General features: G+C 46.6%; 1 protein-coding gene across 1 annotated transcript; it reads left to right on the top strand.

Moving 5' to 3' along the window:
- Positions 1-381: 381 nt before the first annotated feature.
- On the top strand, positions 382-11821 carry LOC308337346 (sodium/hydrogen exchanger 7-like; the record flags this gene model as incomplete). Its single annotated transcript, XM_080795494.1, has 7 exons — positions 382-444; positions 742-862; positions 1667-1780; positions 3060-3148; positions 3241-3354; positions 6182-6293; positions 10068-11821. The coding sequence occupies 7 exons, from the start codon at positions 382-384 to the stop codon at positions 10229-10231; spliced, it is 777 nt and encodes a 258-aa protein (XP_080651620.1). The 3' UTR covers positions 10232-11821.
- Between the last annotated feature and the right edge of the window lie 2915 nt (positions 11822-14736).

Below are 14736 nucleotides of genomic sequence, written 5' to 3'. Positions count from 1 at the left end.
GCGTGCTAGTATGCTCGCAAGAGCAATGTCTCGGTTCTTCCTCTCAGAAATGGTTTCTTTTTTTTCTTCCAGAAATGAATCTTTAATCGATGCTTCCACTGGGGTCAGGGGGTGGGGGTGGGGGCTCCTGAAATGTGTCCCTTTGGTGAAATGTGACAGTCGAGTATGTAGCTAGCTAGGCCTCTGAGAAAATGTCTGGGAGTGTGACTCTAGCCTTAGCTCCATCCCCACCTCTGCATTCTCTCCCTTCCGCAGAGCAGCTGGAGATGGGAGTTTGGGGAGGACATTGGTTTTGGAGTCGGGGAGAGAGCCAGGAGGCCGGGAGGGAACAGGCTGGAAAGTACTGGAGCCTGGAGCCTGCCCTCAGCTGTTGTGGGTCACATGGGCTACGGTGGTGGTAACTGCCTGGGGCCGTCAGTGGCTGTTACTGCAAGGTGGCCTCCCGTAAGTGAAGGATTGTATCCTATTCACTTCAAAAACCAGCCAAGCAACAGTAAAGCAAAGCATGGGCTGAGCAGACCACCCCTTGACAGGTGTGCGGAGTACTTCATCAAATGTTCTTTCGGTGGCATTTAGATCCCCACTGTCCAGTACGATGCCACAGGAGCCACAGCTGCCAGCTTTGTCATCTCAGCCTGCAGTCAAAATCCAGATTATCACTGAGATTTCATACGTGCAATTTCTATAATAAACCTCTGCAACGTGGCACGCATTTTGCTCTTGCAGCATCTCCCAACTTAGACTAGCCCCACTTCCAGTGTTCAGGAGCCCCTCGTGGCTAGTGGCTACCCTACTGGCTCGCCCGGATCCATCGCTTCCTTCCCAGAGACCCCCGTGATGCCCTGGGGACTCAGGCAGCTTGGTGAGAGCACTCAGGAAAGGCTTCCATGCTAGCCCACTGGAAGGGCAGTGTTACGAGGGGACTCTCTGTCCCCGAAAGTGACACCAGTACCTGGAGTTGTGCGTTTTATTTCTTCATTTCTCATGCATTCGTGAGGCACCTGCTGTTGGCCTCAGGTCATAGAGGCCCACAGAGGTCAGAGTCTCACTGTCCTCATCTCCCTCCCCAGGTCCTGCCTGAGGTACCCCCAGTGCTGTTAGAACTCCCTGCCAGTCACCCCTCAGGCCAAGACTGAGCCCGTCAGAGCCCTGGGCATTGTAAGGAGCACAGAAAACCTATTTCCCGTTGCTTTAGAAAGCTCCATTTTTTAAAGACCGTTTTATTGAGGTAAAATTTGCATACCATACAATTCACCCTTTTGAAGTGTACAGTTAAATGGCTTTGGGTATGTTACATTACTGTCTTTTTAAATTGTGGTAAAATACATATAACGCAATTGGCCATTTGAAGCATTTTAGATGTATAATTCAGTGGCATTAAGTACATCCACATTGTTCGTGCCACCATCCCCACTGTTTCCAGATCTTTCTCATCATCGCAGACAGAAACAATACCCCCCTCTCTCCTCTCTCCCAGCCCTTGATAACCTCTTTTCTACCAGAAAACTTACTTTTTCTTGCTTCAAAAACCGAGCAGCAGCTTTGGGGGCCCCCAAAAGAAGAGTTGTAGGGAAAGGATAGCCCTTAGGGAAGGGGGTCCTGGGCTTACCGAGTGTGGTTCTTGGTGGCCCCCATAACTTGTTCCCGGAGCCAAATTCCTTGACAGAGGCCCACGTGACCAAGTTTACCAAGCTGCACTGCTTCCCCCTCCTGGAGACGGCACTCTTCTTCTTGATGTCCTGGAGCACCTTCCTTTTGGCGGAAGCCTGTGGCTTCACAGGTGGGTTTTCACTACCTGTGGGCTACCCTTCCCCTCCCGGCAGCCAGGGCTGTGCAAACTTGGGGGGAACTCGCGGAGCCGCCTGGTGGAGTTCATTCACCGCTCCCATAGCGTCTGCATGGAGGGTTGCTGAGCGAGCCTGGTGTTCTGCCTGAGGAATAGTTTTGTTTCCCAGAGCTACACATTTTTAAAGGATGAAATTTATTGCTTCAAGCTCAGCTATCTCTGAGTACTGGTTCCAGTTGCAAGCAGATGTTTAGCTGCAGAGGTTAACGAACACATTAACCTCTTAGCTGTTATCATCCTTAGATTGCTGCTTCTTTCATGAACAGTAACAAGCAACAGACAAAATCTGTATCCTTGTAAGGGTAACTTTGTATCTACTCCAATGAATGTGAACACAGTTCGTCCTTGTTTTGGCTCTGGTTTATTTAATCATTATTTTTCAATACTATGTGTTTATGATGCCAGTTTCATGTATTAGTATAAGTAACCTTGTGGTTGTAGTTCTTCCCATTCTCTCATTAAAAAAAAAGAATCACTGAATTTTTCCACTAGAAAACTCAAGTACAATTGCTATACACAATCCAGGTAGTTGGGAAGCCCTTTTAATTCTCTTTTCAAAATAATGCAACATATCTTTATAGGCAGCCTTATAATATACCCCACTTCTTTAAACTTTGGCAATTATCTGTAAAGGTCAAGGCACGGTCCAGGTGCATCAGTTGTCTTGCACAACAAAATGGTTACCATTAATCCTAAATCAAGGTAACCAAGGCTTAGAAAAAAATGGCACAGTACTCCGGATCCATTTTGTCTGAAACCCTACACCATGCACAAACAGAAAGCATTTGCTTGCAATTAAATTCATTCCTTCTAAGAACAGAGCAGAACGTGACCAAAGGATATGATGGGTCCCATGGATATGAGGCACCCCACAGCCTCTTGGAAAGAGTGAATGCTAAATGCCAAATTCAGTGGGAGTTTAGAGGAGAGAGAATGCCCTTAAAACTGGAACAAGGAGGGAATTCAGGCACCTTGGCTTTGAAGGAAGACAGAAGAAGGGAAGGTTGGTATGAGTGGTGGGGGCAGGCCATAGGAAAACTTCCCAAACTATTCCAAACTTTCACTAATAGGAAACTTTCCAAACTGTTCAGGAAGCTGGATATATTGGGCTTGCCCACCTGAAGTTTTTGTTTCAGTGGGGATTTTTTTCCTGCTTCATTTTTTTCCCCATTGATTTTTTTTCTTTCTTTTTTTAAAAAAAATCTCCCACCAGGCGTTGTGGCTGTCCTTTTCTGCGGAATCACACAGGCTCATTACACCTACAACAACCTGTCGGTGGAGTCACGAAGTCGAACGAAGCAGGTGAGAGCAAGCCCTGGGTCTTCACGAGTTAGTTGTGCATACAAGGGAGGTGCCCCACAGGGTTTACGGCTTCCTTTTCCCATCCCGTGCAGCTCTTTGAGGTGTTACACTTCCTGGCAGAGAATTTCATCTTCTCCTACATGGGCCTGGCGCTGTTTACCTTCCAGAAGCATGTTTTCAGCCCTGTGTTCATCATTGGAGCTTTTGTATCCTTTTTTTGGTTCTACTGTTTTGACTGTGGACAAGTGACCATTGCTGGGGAAGCTATAATAAAAAGAATTTCTGTTTGGGGTGGGTGACTGAGCCAGCACTGGTTCGTGATGGTGTTTTCCTGATGAGAAAAAGAAGGCTTACGAGGTTCATAAAACTCAGTGGATTCAGTGGAAAGATCGGCATTCATCTGAGGCTGTCCTCTCTGAGTGTTCTGTGTAAGACAGTTTTCCTGTTAGCCTGGTGCATGGCAGGTGGTAGCTTGTTTTATAGAACACCCTTCTTCTTATTTACTTTATTTATTTATTTTCTTATTTATCTTATGTATTTATTTATTTATAAAGATTTTATTTAGTCATTTATTTTAGAGAGAGAGACGAGCACGCATGTGCCTCTGCATGCAGGGGCAGGGGCAGAGGGGGAGGAAGAGTGGGAAGCAGACTCTGCACTGGGTCCTGACATGGCACGTGGGACGTGGGAGTCCGAGACCATGACCTGAGCTGAAACGAAGAGTCAGATGCTCAACCGACTGAGCCATCCAGGTGCCCCATAAAGCACCCTTCTTAGCAGATCTGCAAGTTGGCCACTGTGTCAGTCCCAGAATCATTATTTCATTGCTACATGAATTCCAATCCAGAGAGTTCCCAGTTTGGAAGACCTGAAGGTTCTATTAATCTTGTTCCCAACTGCACAGGCAGCCCTTCCTCACGCTGCCGAGAAAGGCCTGCCGGCAATAAATCCGCTTTCCCTGGAGCATACCCGATGTGATAGATCACAGTGGGGAAGACTCCCTTTATTCCCCCCCCCAAAAAAAAAGAAGAAAGAAAAAGGAGAGGAAGAAAAGACAAAACGGAAAAATACTTGGTTCCTTGACTTAGTTCCATGGGGAGTGCAGTTTTTGGAAGAGAGACACTGTTTTAGGGATTGGCTTCTCTGAAGAAAGGAGGGATGTGAATGCCCAGCTGTGGGTGGACAGCTCAGAGTTTTGCTCGCTTGGCCTCCGATCCTATTGTTTTCATTGACGTGAGCTCCTCTGGGCCTTGGAACAGCAGCAGTTCAGCTCAGCCTAGATTTGTAAACACTGAGCCAACGTCCCCTATTGCTGGGCATTTATGCTTGCTTTTTCTGAGGCCTCATGGGTAACCTTTTAAAAAAAAAAAAAAAGGAGTGTTTTTCTCTTCTGGGCTTGAGGACCAGGGGATACTCACCAAGCAGCTGGATAGTGACTGTGGTTGGCCTATCGCTGTGCGGGGTCCTTCTGATTAGAGTGTTATCTCCTTCACCTGGGGCTCTTTTGGATGGATTTACATACTCGCCAAGACTGAAGCTAAAAATCTGGGGGATCAGCGTTCTCATTCTTGCTCCAGAAAGACCTCACATGCCCTCTAGATCTGTATTCAGAGCACAGCATCTGGGGAGAGAGAGAGTGAGAGCAGCAGCCCTTGTTTACAGAGGAGGGCCTTGCTGGGAGGGCAAGCCAGGGGTGGGGGGAGCCCCCTGGGAGCCCCGAAGGCCCCTTACCACTTGAGGACCTTTGCGTGGCTTCTGGGATAAAATGTGCTTTCTAAGCACTACCTGTTTCCTTCTGTTCGAAACAAAACAACACAACACAGAACCAGAGGGGTTGGGAGGGGCACAGATTAAAAAAAAAAAACACACAGCTAAAAGCAGAAAAACAGTCAGTCCTTTACCCTGAAGGAGGCAGAAGACAGTTCCGCCCTGGGTTGTGTCTGAAACAGCTGCAGCTTAGGCAGCTGGTGCTTGGCTGGCCCAGAAGCTCCCTGTCCCCGCGGCTCCCACGGCGGTTTCCTTCTGCGACCAGGGCAGCATGCAGCTCTCTGCCAGACTCTAGTCTAACTCAGCAAGTGAAGGATGACCTGTTTCCCTGAATTCTTAGCTGTCCACAGCAGAGCTCCCCTTCCACACTCCCTCATTTCCATGGCTCTCCCCTCCGGAAGACTTTTGAGCCACTTAGGTAGAAAAATCTCCCCCTCCCATTGAGTCTTAGGAGAGCTAGGAGTGCTCCTTCAGTGGCCTGAGTCCTTTGTGTGTCCGCACAAAGTGTCTCACTTGTAGCATCTTCCTGGTCCTTTCGGGCCCCTGCTCTCTACTTCTGACTGAAGCGTATGCGCTCTTACCCAGGACATTTGCTCTTTACCGTTTGACCTGGAGGTTAGGCGTTTGCTCTTCTTGTGACTTTCCTTCTCATGGAGCCCAAGCCACTATTTGCTCCTCTCAACGCACCCCCCAACCCCTGCCGTGGTGCTTGAGCTTATTTCTGGACTCATTTTTAGAGAGATGGGAAACTTGGTCCACATCAGTGTGATTAAATTAAGAAGTTATAACAGAGATGCCTGGGTGGTTCAGTCAGTTATGTGTCTGCCTTCGGCTCAGGGCACGATCCTGGGGTCCTGGGCTCAAGCCCCGCAGCATCAGGGTCTCTGCTCAGCGGGGAGCCTGCCTCTCCCTCTGCCTCCTCCCCACTGCTTGTGCTCTTGCTCTCATAGTCTCTCTCTCAAATAAATAAATAAAATCTTTAAAAAGAAGAAGTTACAACAGCCCATTTAAAAGGTTTGAAATGAACTCCGGTGGGAGCCAGAAGGCTGGGAAAGCCGTCTAACTGAATCCCCACTTGCTGCGGAGACTTGTTTCAGGGGAGGCTGGACAGCCTGGCTGCCTCGTGCGACCATCCTGGTCTTTGTGCAGTTATCTCCTGGTCATGAGGGGTCACAGCATCGCTAACACACTCTGCTCTGCCAGAGGCTCTGGGGAGGATGCCTTTCTAGAAAGCTGTTCAGTCCTTAACCTCCACCTGGTGGTCAGGTCGCCATCTTCCTGGGCAGAGCTGCACACATCTACCCACTCTCCTTCTTCCTCAACTTGGGCAGAAGGCACAAGATTGGCTGGAACTTTCAACACATGATGATGTTTTCAGGTAAAAAACCGTACATGTCAAGAAAAATGAATTTTATTTGGCAGGAATGCTAGCATGATTAAAATATTATCAATAAGGTCCAGGAAGAGCCAGAAGTTCAGACGCCTGGTTCTTTTGTATCCCTGCAGTGCTGAGTAGGCTGACATACATGCTAGAGTTAACTCTGGTTTTGCAAGCTGTACTACCAAATGTGAACGTTCTCCCCCAAAATAGCCGCATCTTCATTTTTATCTCTACCACCCATGGGACCTAGAGGTATACAAGTATTTAAAGTGCTTGATTATTTTCTGGTCGGTGTTCATAACCCTTAATCTTCCAGAAGGGTTCCAGACTTAAAATTTCTAGGTCTTTAATGAGAAAGAATACAGGCCAGGTCACTCTGTACCTCCCAGCTGCAGTATCCAGTCTTGTAAAATAATGAAATTGAGCTACTTAGTTGAGGTTCCTCCCAGCCCCAACTTTCTCTGAAGCATAAAACAACACAAAACCAACCAAACCGAAAAACCACTTGCATAAGCAAGATGAGCCCCACACTGGAAATTAACAGCTGTGATAGTGCTGCTTGATCTACACTGTCTCCCACATCCACCACCCTCCCCCGCCACCCCGTAAAGCTCAGAAGTGTGCAGAAGCCACCAAGGGAACAAAGGACAGTAAAATATGCAGAGGTAAAGGAAGGAGAGAGCAGCTGGCCTGAGCTGATGGTGCAGTAAGCACACAGTAAGCATCAGGCATCATAGATGAGACCCAAGTTAGAGGGTCTTTGTAGAGCAGAGGGAGGAGATGGTGGGGCCTCCGGAGGCCACAGGGATCCTTAAAGGTACCTCTGTCCTCTGTGGGGGATAGGGAGGGACTGCACAAGAGGCAAAGTGAGTGGCAGCCCTTGACTGAAACGTGGTGGTTCTCGTGGGGGAGGGGGGTGTCAGAGTCTTCTGGATGTCTCGGCAACAGGCACTGCACCGCGAAGCAGTTGCTCTGTGTGGTACTTGCTTACCTCTGTACTGAAACAGGCCACCTGCTGCAGTGAGTACCTTTCACTCTGACAGCTGTCCACACAGCATCCTCTTTATAATGCAGCACTCTGGGTTCTGGAGGGGACAAAGACTGCCTCCTTGCCAGACTCCCAGTCTGCTGTGGGGGAGGCAGGTGAGCAAAGAGCTAACTTCCTCTGGAGGGAGCGTGACACACTGCAATCAAGTGTGGGGAAGAGGAGGGCCTGGGGCCATCTTTACCGAGGGGGCAGCCTTCGTCCTGAGTTTGCCAGAAATGAGTCTCGTGAGGCAGCAGGTTGGACAATCAGGAGAGCGTTGCCAGGCTTTTTCCAGGAAGGGCAGCAGTGTGCTTTCACTGTAAGACACAGGGGATAATGCAGAAAGAGGGTCAGGTTGGATGGCGAAAATTGCATCTAGGCTGCTGGGAGCTCAGGCGGCGTCGGAACCACCTGTTGGGCTGGTTAGAGGCCCTCGCGGGGTCCCACCGCCAGAGTGCTTCTGCAGGTACAGGGTTCCCAGGAATGGGCACTTCTCACATATTCTTGGCTGCTTCTGCTGCTGCTGCTAGTGGTTTGAGGACCACACTTTGAGAACCACTGTTGGAGTCTGGACCCCAAGGAAGCCCCAGTGCTGTGCCCAAGAGGTTGGGCTTGACTCGAGAGCAGCCGGGCAACTTTAGAGGTTTCTGAGAAGGGCATGCCAAGGTCCTCTTTCCATATCAAGAAAGGGCTGCTGGGAAAGAGTGAAGCCAGCTGGAGATAACTCAGCACCTGGATAAATTTAAAGTATGTTCATTATTTTCTGTACTAAAAGACTGCGACATACACAGAGCTGTTTAAAGATATCATCTCCTGTAAAAGTTACTTCCTGCCGGGAGCAATCTCACCATCGAAAGGAACTCAGTTCTTTAAAGTGGTGAAAAATCCAAGGCTTCTCTATCGTACAGCATACAGTGTTTACCTAATAAAATCAAGACGACTGTAGCACACGTTGTCTCTCTCTGACCCCCACACTTTGTTCTTGGAGACAGCATCCTTTTAGAGGCTTAAATATTGATTGTTGACAATGGTGGCTGTTGGTGTTCTAGATGTGCGCAAGTGTCTCCCTAGCACAGATTAACAGAAAACGTTAACTTTGTTTTTTCATGTCATTTTTGGGGAGTCATTCTGCAGTGAATTGTGAAGTTCTCAGATTAGCGAATTTGCAAGATTATCAGGAAAGGTAGGAAACTACACAAACAGATACAGTGCATATAACTTTTCTTGCTCTTATACAACATACACAGTTGTCGTGTGCCCCCCCCCCACTGCTGGTGAACAGGAGCTTGTGCCAGGTATCTATTGAAGACCATGGAGTCACTCTTTACTTTAAAACAAATGAGGAGTGTGCTTTGAAGAAGGAACAAAAGAGCTTAGAATGGCAAACATTAAAATGTGGGTGTTTAATCTTTTTTTTAAAAAAACAAACAATATTTTATTAAATATAACATACGTAAAATCTAATGCAAAATAAAAATATGAGAACTCACATAAAAGAAGAACAAATATTTGTGAATATATATTAAGAATATTCACAATTGTTTCAATTCCTTTGTGAGTGTTGCACTATGTAGATCAAGACATATGTTTTTAAAATTAAAGGTAATTAAAATTATTAATTAATTTTATGTATTAATTTAAATGTATGTAATTAATTAAATGTATGTAATTAGTTAAATGTAACTTAGTTAAATGTAACTTAACTACATAAAGTTAATTTCTATTTGGCAGGGTTTTTTGTTTGTTTTGTTTTGTTTTTAGTCAAGTTGACACACAATGTTTATGTTAGTTTCAGATATAAACATAGTGATTCAACTTCCCTACGGGTTGTGCTGTACTCACTCTAAGTATTTGGTGCCTAATCTTAATGCCCGTTAATGTGGGTGAAGGGTCAGTGAACTGTAGTCCTGGGGTCCAATCTCTCTGCTGTCTGTTGTCATACACGCCACGGCTCAGAATGGCTTTTACCGATGGACATCTACAGTCCATGTCATGAGAGGAGACACTGACTTTGAAATCCAATCAGGTGAAATCTCGTCCTCCAAGAGAATCCCACTGTTTGCATTAACGCACCTATATTACAACAAACTGTACTCAGTTATTATGAGTCCATTCTTGGTTTTTGTCGATAAGATTTTGTGGGAATCTGTTTTTTCTCTTATACATCAGTACCTGCACAGTATTCTTAATTTTTCCCCCCTTGCCCCATAAAGCCTAAGATCTCTAATATCTGACCATTTACAGAAAAAGTTGCCAGCCCCTGATGTAGATCAAGTTACATTGTTGCTTCTCTGTGTGGCTTTGCTAAGGAAATGCTGACCTGCTCTGTGGTTCGTGGCACAGAAGCCACAAATATGCATTTGCCATATTCATACCTAGCCTGCTACTTCCATTTATAATGACCGTATAGTGCTGGGATCACAGACCTAGAGAGCTTATGTTTTTATTTTTTATTTACATTTCTTTTTACTTCATGTTCCTAGCAGAACTATTTCAGCAATAAGAGTGTGTTGTTGTCCTAGAATGGGCCATACAAAATAGTGCGGTGTTCTTCTCCTTACATTACGGGCATTTTGGAAAAAAAAAAAAAAGTCCAACAGGAGAAAACCATATGCCCTTAAGTTTCTTCTTTCCAAATGAGACAGCACGCAGGGTCCAGCCATTAGCCCCAAGTGGCAACAGTGCACTCGAGGATACACTGTCATTTGGCCTTGTAACCAAATCTTCTTCTCCGGTCCCTGCAGGCCTCAGGGGGGCCATGGCATTTGCACTGGCCATCCGAGACACAGCATCCTATGCCCGCCAGATGATGTTCACGACCACGCTCCTCATTGTCTTCTTCACTGTTTGGGTCATTGGTGGAGGCACGACGCCCATGTTGTCGTGGCTTAACATAAGGTCAGTTTGAAACCACGGTCAGTTTTGTGTCTAACTGGGTCACTTGTGCCCACCCTGATGCAGGTGTGTGTGTGTGGCGGGGGAGACAGCTTAGTGTGTGGAAGGTTCTTAACAGGGTTGTGTTGGCTTGGGTTTGGGGGAGGGATTGAAAATAAAAAGCAATGACTAAAAATTCAGAATATTGACTTTTCCACAAGAAAAAAAGAAGGTGGGCATGAAAATTTCTGTCAATACGACAACACAAGGCCTTAGAAACACCTGGACCTTCCTAGAACAGTGACACTAGGGCAAGAATTCCAAAGTCTTAAAGCTGCAGTCAGGAGAACGGATGTCACTGCCAGCAAAGTCAGGCAGTGCACATTCCTGTGAAATCACACCTCTGGCCTTCAGAGCCACCTCATCCACCAGAAACAAAAAGAGACAATTTGAGTTTTGTTTCTAGGAGGAAATTGTTTGCTCTGTCTCTTGCTGAAGCGTACCAAAGAGGTTACATTTCCTGTGTCACCATCCTCTGTTGCAGCCTCATGCATGTCCCCTGCCTGTGGTTTTGCAGCTCGGTCAGGACTGAGAGCCCTGACCAAACTTTGATTTTTTGTTTTTTAAGGGCGTTTGAAGCCCAGAGGGGCTGGCAAGCTCCAGCATGTTAGGGTAAGGAGTGCACTGGAACAGAGGTCAGGTGTCCCAGAGCCTAGCTCTGGCTCTGGTTCAAGGCAAGTCCTTCGCATGTCTTTGGGCCTTAGTTTCCCCAAATGCTAAGTGAAAGCATGCCGGCAGACCTTCTGCAGCCCCTTCAGCTCTCAGTGGGTGTGCTCTGCTCATGGGAGGCACCCCCACCACCTCCATCCATTTGGAGTCTGCAGAGGGTGAATGTGATCAGGAGACAAGGCTCTCGGCGTGCATGGGTGTGAAGAGGAATTCTCTGGAAAGCCACAAGGTGGCGATGTTTTTCTGTTTTTCTTCCTCTGCCCGCTTTTAGTTTGCATTCCCTTCTCTGGAATATAGAATGCCCAGACAACAGCTGCAGAGCCTACCTTGGGGGGCGGGGGGACTGGAATTTGGGAGAAAACTGGAATTGGAGAGACCTCCGTAGCCCCATCAAGGACTTCTGTCTTGATGGCAGGCAGGGATTCCTGGGCTTGGCCTCTGCCAGCTGCACCGTTTCTGGCCTAGCAAGTTTCAGCCTCACATCCTTGTGGGTCTGCAGAAGCTACTTGGGGCTGATCAGTGGCAGTCCCATAATAGCTAACACTTGTGTGATGCAGGCGTTGTACAAGATGCTGCGCCTGTATTAAGACAATCTTCACAACATTCTGTAGAGAAGCTACGACTATGCTCATCATTTCAGAGTTGACAGAACTGAGGCCCAGAGAAATAACTTGCCCAGGTCACAGAGCTTTAGGGGGATGGGCTGGGATTTGGGCCCCGGCAGTCTTGGCACCCAGTCCACAGGCTGAACTGCTGTGTTCAACCACCTGTGAGAAGGTGGACGGTGTTGGGCACCTCTGTGTCATGAAATTTGGGATGACCAGAACTTTGAGTTCCTGGTATGAATCTCAAGAGTTGTATTAAGGAAAATAATTCATCATGGGAATATGAACCTAAAGAAGAAAATGGATAGCTTTTTGGCTCTAAACCTGACACATATAATGGTACCATCTTTGTTCTGTGTTAGAATAAAGGTAAGAAAGGAGGTTTACCCTGCACACAGTTGAGAATCTCTAAGAATCTCAAGATTAAGGGCGCCTGGGTGGCTCAGTTGGTTGGGTGTCTGCCTTCGGCTTGGGTCATGATGCTAGGGTCCTGGGACAGAGGCCCACATCGGGCTCTCTGCTCAGTGGGAAGCCTACTTCTCCCTCTACCACTCCCCTGCTCTCTCACTCTATCATTCCCTCAAATAAATCAAATCTCTTTAAAAAAAGGTTTTATTTATTTGACAGAGATCACAAGTAGGCAGAGAGGCAGGCAGAGAGCGAGGGGGAAGCAGGCTTCCCGCTGAGCAGAGAGCCCGATGTGGGGCTCGATCCCGGGACCCTGAGATCATGACCTGAACCGAAGGGAGAGGCTTAACCCACTGAGCCACCCAGGTGCCCCTCAAATAAATTAAATCTTAAAAAAAAAAAAAAGAATCTCAAGATTGACCTCTGAGATTACTTTCTGCTCCTATTTGTCTGGTCACTCAGTAGGTACCTGGATGCTCAGAGCCTGATTAAATCATGTTGGTTTTTCATCCTGGTTTATAGGCCCTCCCACACACTACACACATGTATAGGCAAATAATTTTCCACCAATAGGAGAGTTGACTTGTGACATTTTGCACTTCCGGTAACCCTTTTCCAAATTGGGCCACTCAGATTGTCCTTTCTAGAACTAAGAGTGTGTGTAGCTTTCCCTGAGGCACATAAGCTGTATATACAAATATAATAACTTTATCATCGTGGAAATATCCATGTAACGTACAGATAGCACCTAGAACATAGCAGCTAGTGCCCAGAGAGGAATCAGGAAATGATGATGTGTATGACTGGGCATAGGAGAGATCTCATTTCTCCACATCCTTGCCAGCATTTGGTGTTACCACTCTTCTTCTTCTTTTTTTTTTAAGATTTTATTTATTTATTTGACAGACAGAGATCACAAGTAGGCAGAGAGGCAGGCAGAGAGAGAGGGGGAAAGCAGGCTCCCCACTCAGCAGAGAGCCCAATGTGGGGCTCGATCTCAGGACCCTGGGATCATGACCTGAGCCGAAGGCAGAGGCTTTAACCCACTGAGCCACCCAGGTGCCCCTTTGTTTCTGCATTTATTTAGATTGTATGGTTTTCAGCATACAGCGCCTGTCCATGGTTTGTTAGATTGTTTTTTTAAAGATTTTATTTATTTATTTGACACACAGAGAAATCACAAGTAGGCAGAAAGGCAGGCAGAGAGAGAGGGGGAAGCAGGCTCTCTGCTAAGGAGCCCGATGAGGGACTCGATCCCAGGACCCTGAGATCATGACCTGAGCCAAAGACAGAGGCTTAACCCACTGAGCCATCCAGGTGCCCTGGTTTGTTAGATTTATATCGAAGTATTTCTTCTTTCTTGAGCAATTATAAATATTATTCTATCTTTATTCTTTTTAAAGATTTTATTTATTTGACACAGAGAGAGATCATAAGTAGGCAGAGAGGCAGGCAGAGAGAGAGGAGGAAGCAGGCTCCCTGCTGAGCAGAGAGCCCGATGTGGGGCTCAATCCCAGGACCCTGAGATCATGACCTGAACCAAAGCCAGAGGCTTAACCCACTGAGCCACTTGGCGCCCCAAAGGTTTTATTTATTTATTTGACAGAGCGCAAGTAGGCAGAGCAGTAGGCAGAGAGAGAAGAGAGAGAGAAGTAGGCTCCCCTCTGAGCAGAGAGCCTGATGCGGGACTCAATCCCAGAACCCTGGGATCATGACCCGAGCTAAAGGCAGATGCTTTACAGACTGAGCCACCCAGGCGCCCCACTATTCTATCTTTAATTCCAGTCTCCATTTGTTCACTGCTAGGATATAGAAATACAATTGGTTTTTGTTTTTTGTTTGTTTTTTAGAGAAGGAGAGGGGGAGAAGAGCAGAGGGAGGGAGAGAGATAATCTCCAACAGGAGATTCTCCAGGAGAATCTCCACGCCCAGTGTGGAGCCAGATGCGGGGCTGGATCCCACGACCCCGAGATCATGACCTGAGCCGAACCTAAGAGTTAGACGCTTAACCGACTGTGCGACGCAGGCAGCCTGGTTTTTCTATGTTGATCTTGTATCCTGTGACCACACTGAACTCATTTATTAGTTCTAGGAGGGTTTGGTTTGGTTTTGTAACTTATTTGAGATTTTCTACATAGGCCATCACATCATTTGCAAACAGAGCCACTTTTATTCCTTTCTTTCCAACCAGTGTACCTTCCATTTCCTTTTCTTGACTCACTGCTCTGGCTAGGACTTCCAGTATGACATTGAGTAACAGTGCCATGAGCTGACATCCTTGCCTTGTTTCTAGTCTTAAGGAGAAAGCATTCAGTCTTTCACCAATAAGTGTAACATTAGATGTCGGGTTTTTATAGATGTTTATCATCGTTAAGTTGAGGGAATTTCTATCTGTTGCTAGGTTTTTGAGAGTTTTTGTTCTTATCATGAACAGGTGTTGAATTTTATCAAATGCTTTTTCTGTATCTATTGATGTGATCATATTTTTCTTGTTTAGCTTGTTAATATGGTAGGTTACATTGATTAATTTTCTTTTTTTTAAGAGAGAGAGTACATACATGAGTGAGGGAGGGGCAGAGAAAGAGAGAGAGAATCTTAAGCAGGCTCTACACCCAGTGTGGAGTCCAATAGAAGACTTGATCTCAAGACCCTGAGATCATGACCTGAGCTGAAATCAGGAGTCAGGTGCATAACTGACTGAGCCACCAAGGCACCCCCCCCTTTTTCTAAAGTAATTTTCAAATATTTAACCAGCCTTACTTCCCTAAAACAGACCCCAGTTGGTTATGGTGTATAA

The sequence above is a fragment of the Martes martes genome, assembly GCF_963455335.1.
Source record: "Martes martes genome assembly, chromosome: X".
Taxonomy (NCBI): Eukaryota; Metazoa; Chordata; class Mammalia; order Carnivora; family Mustelidae; genus Martes; species Martes martes.
This window is presented reverse-complemented; position numbering and strand designations above follow the sequence as displayed.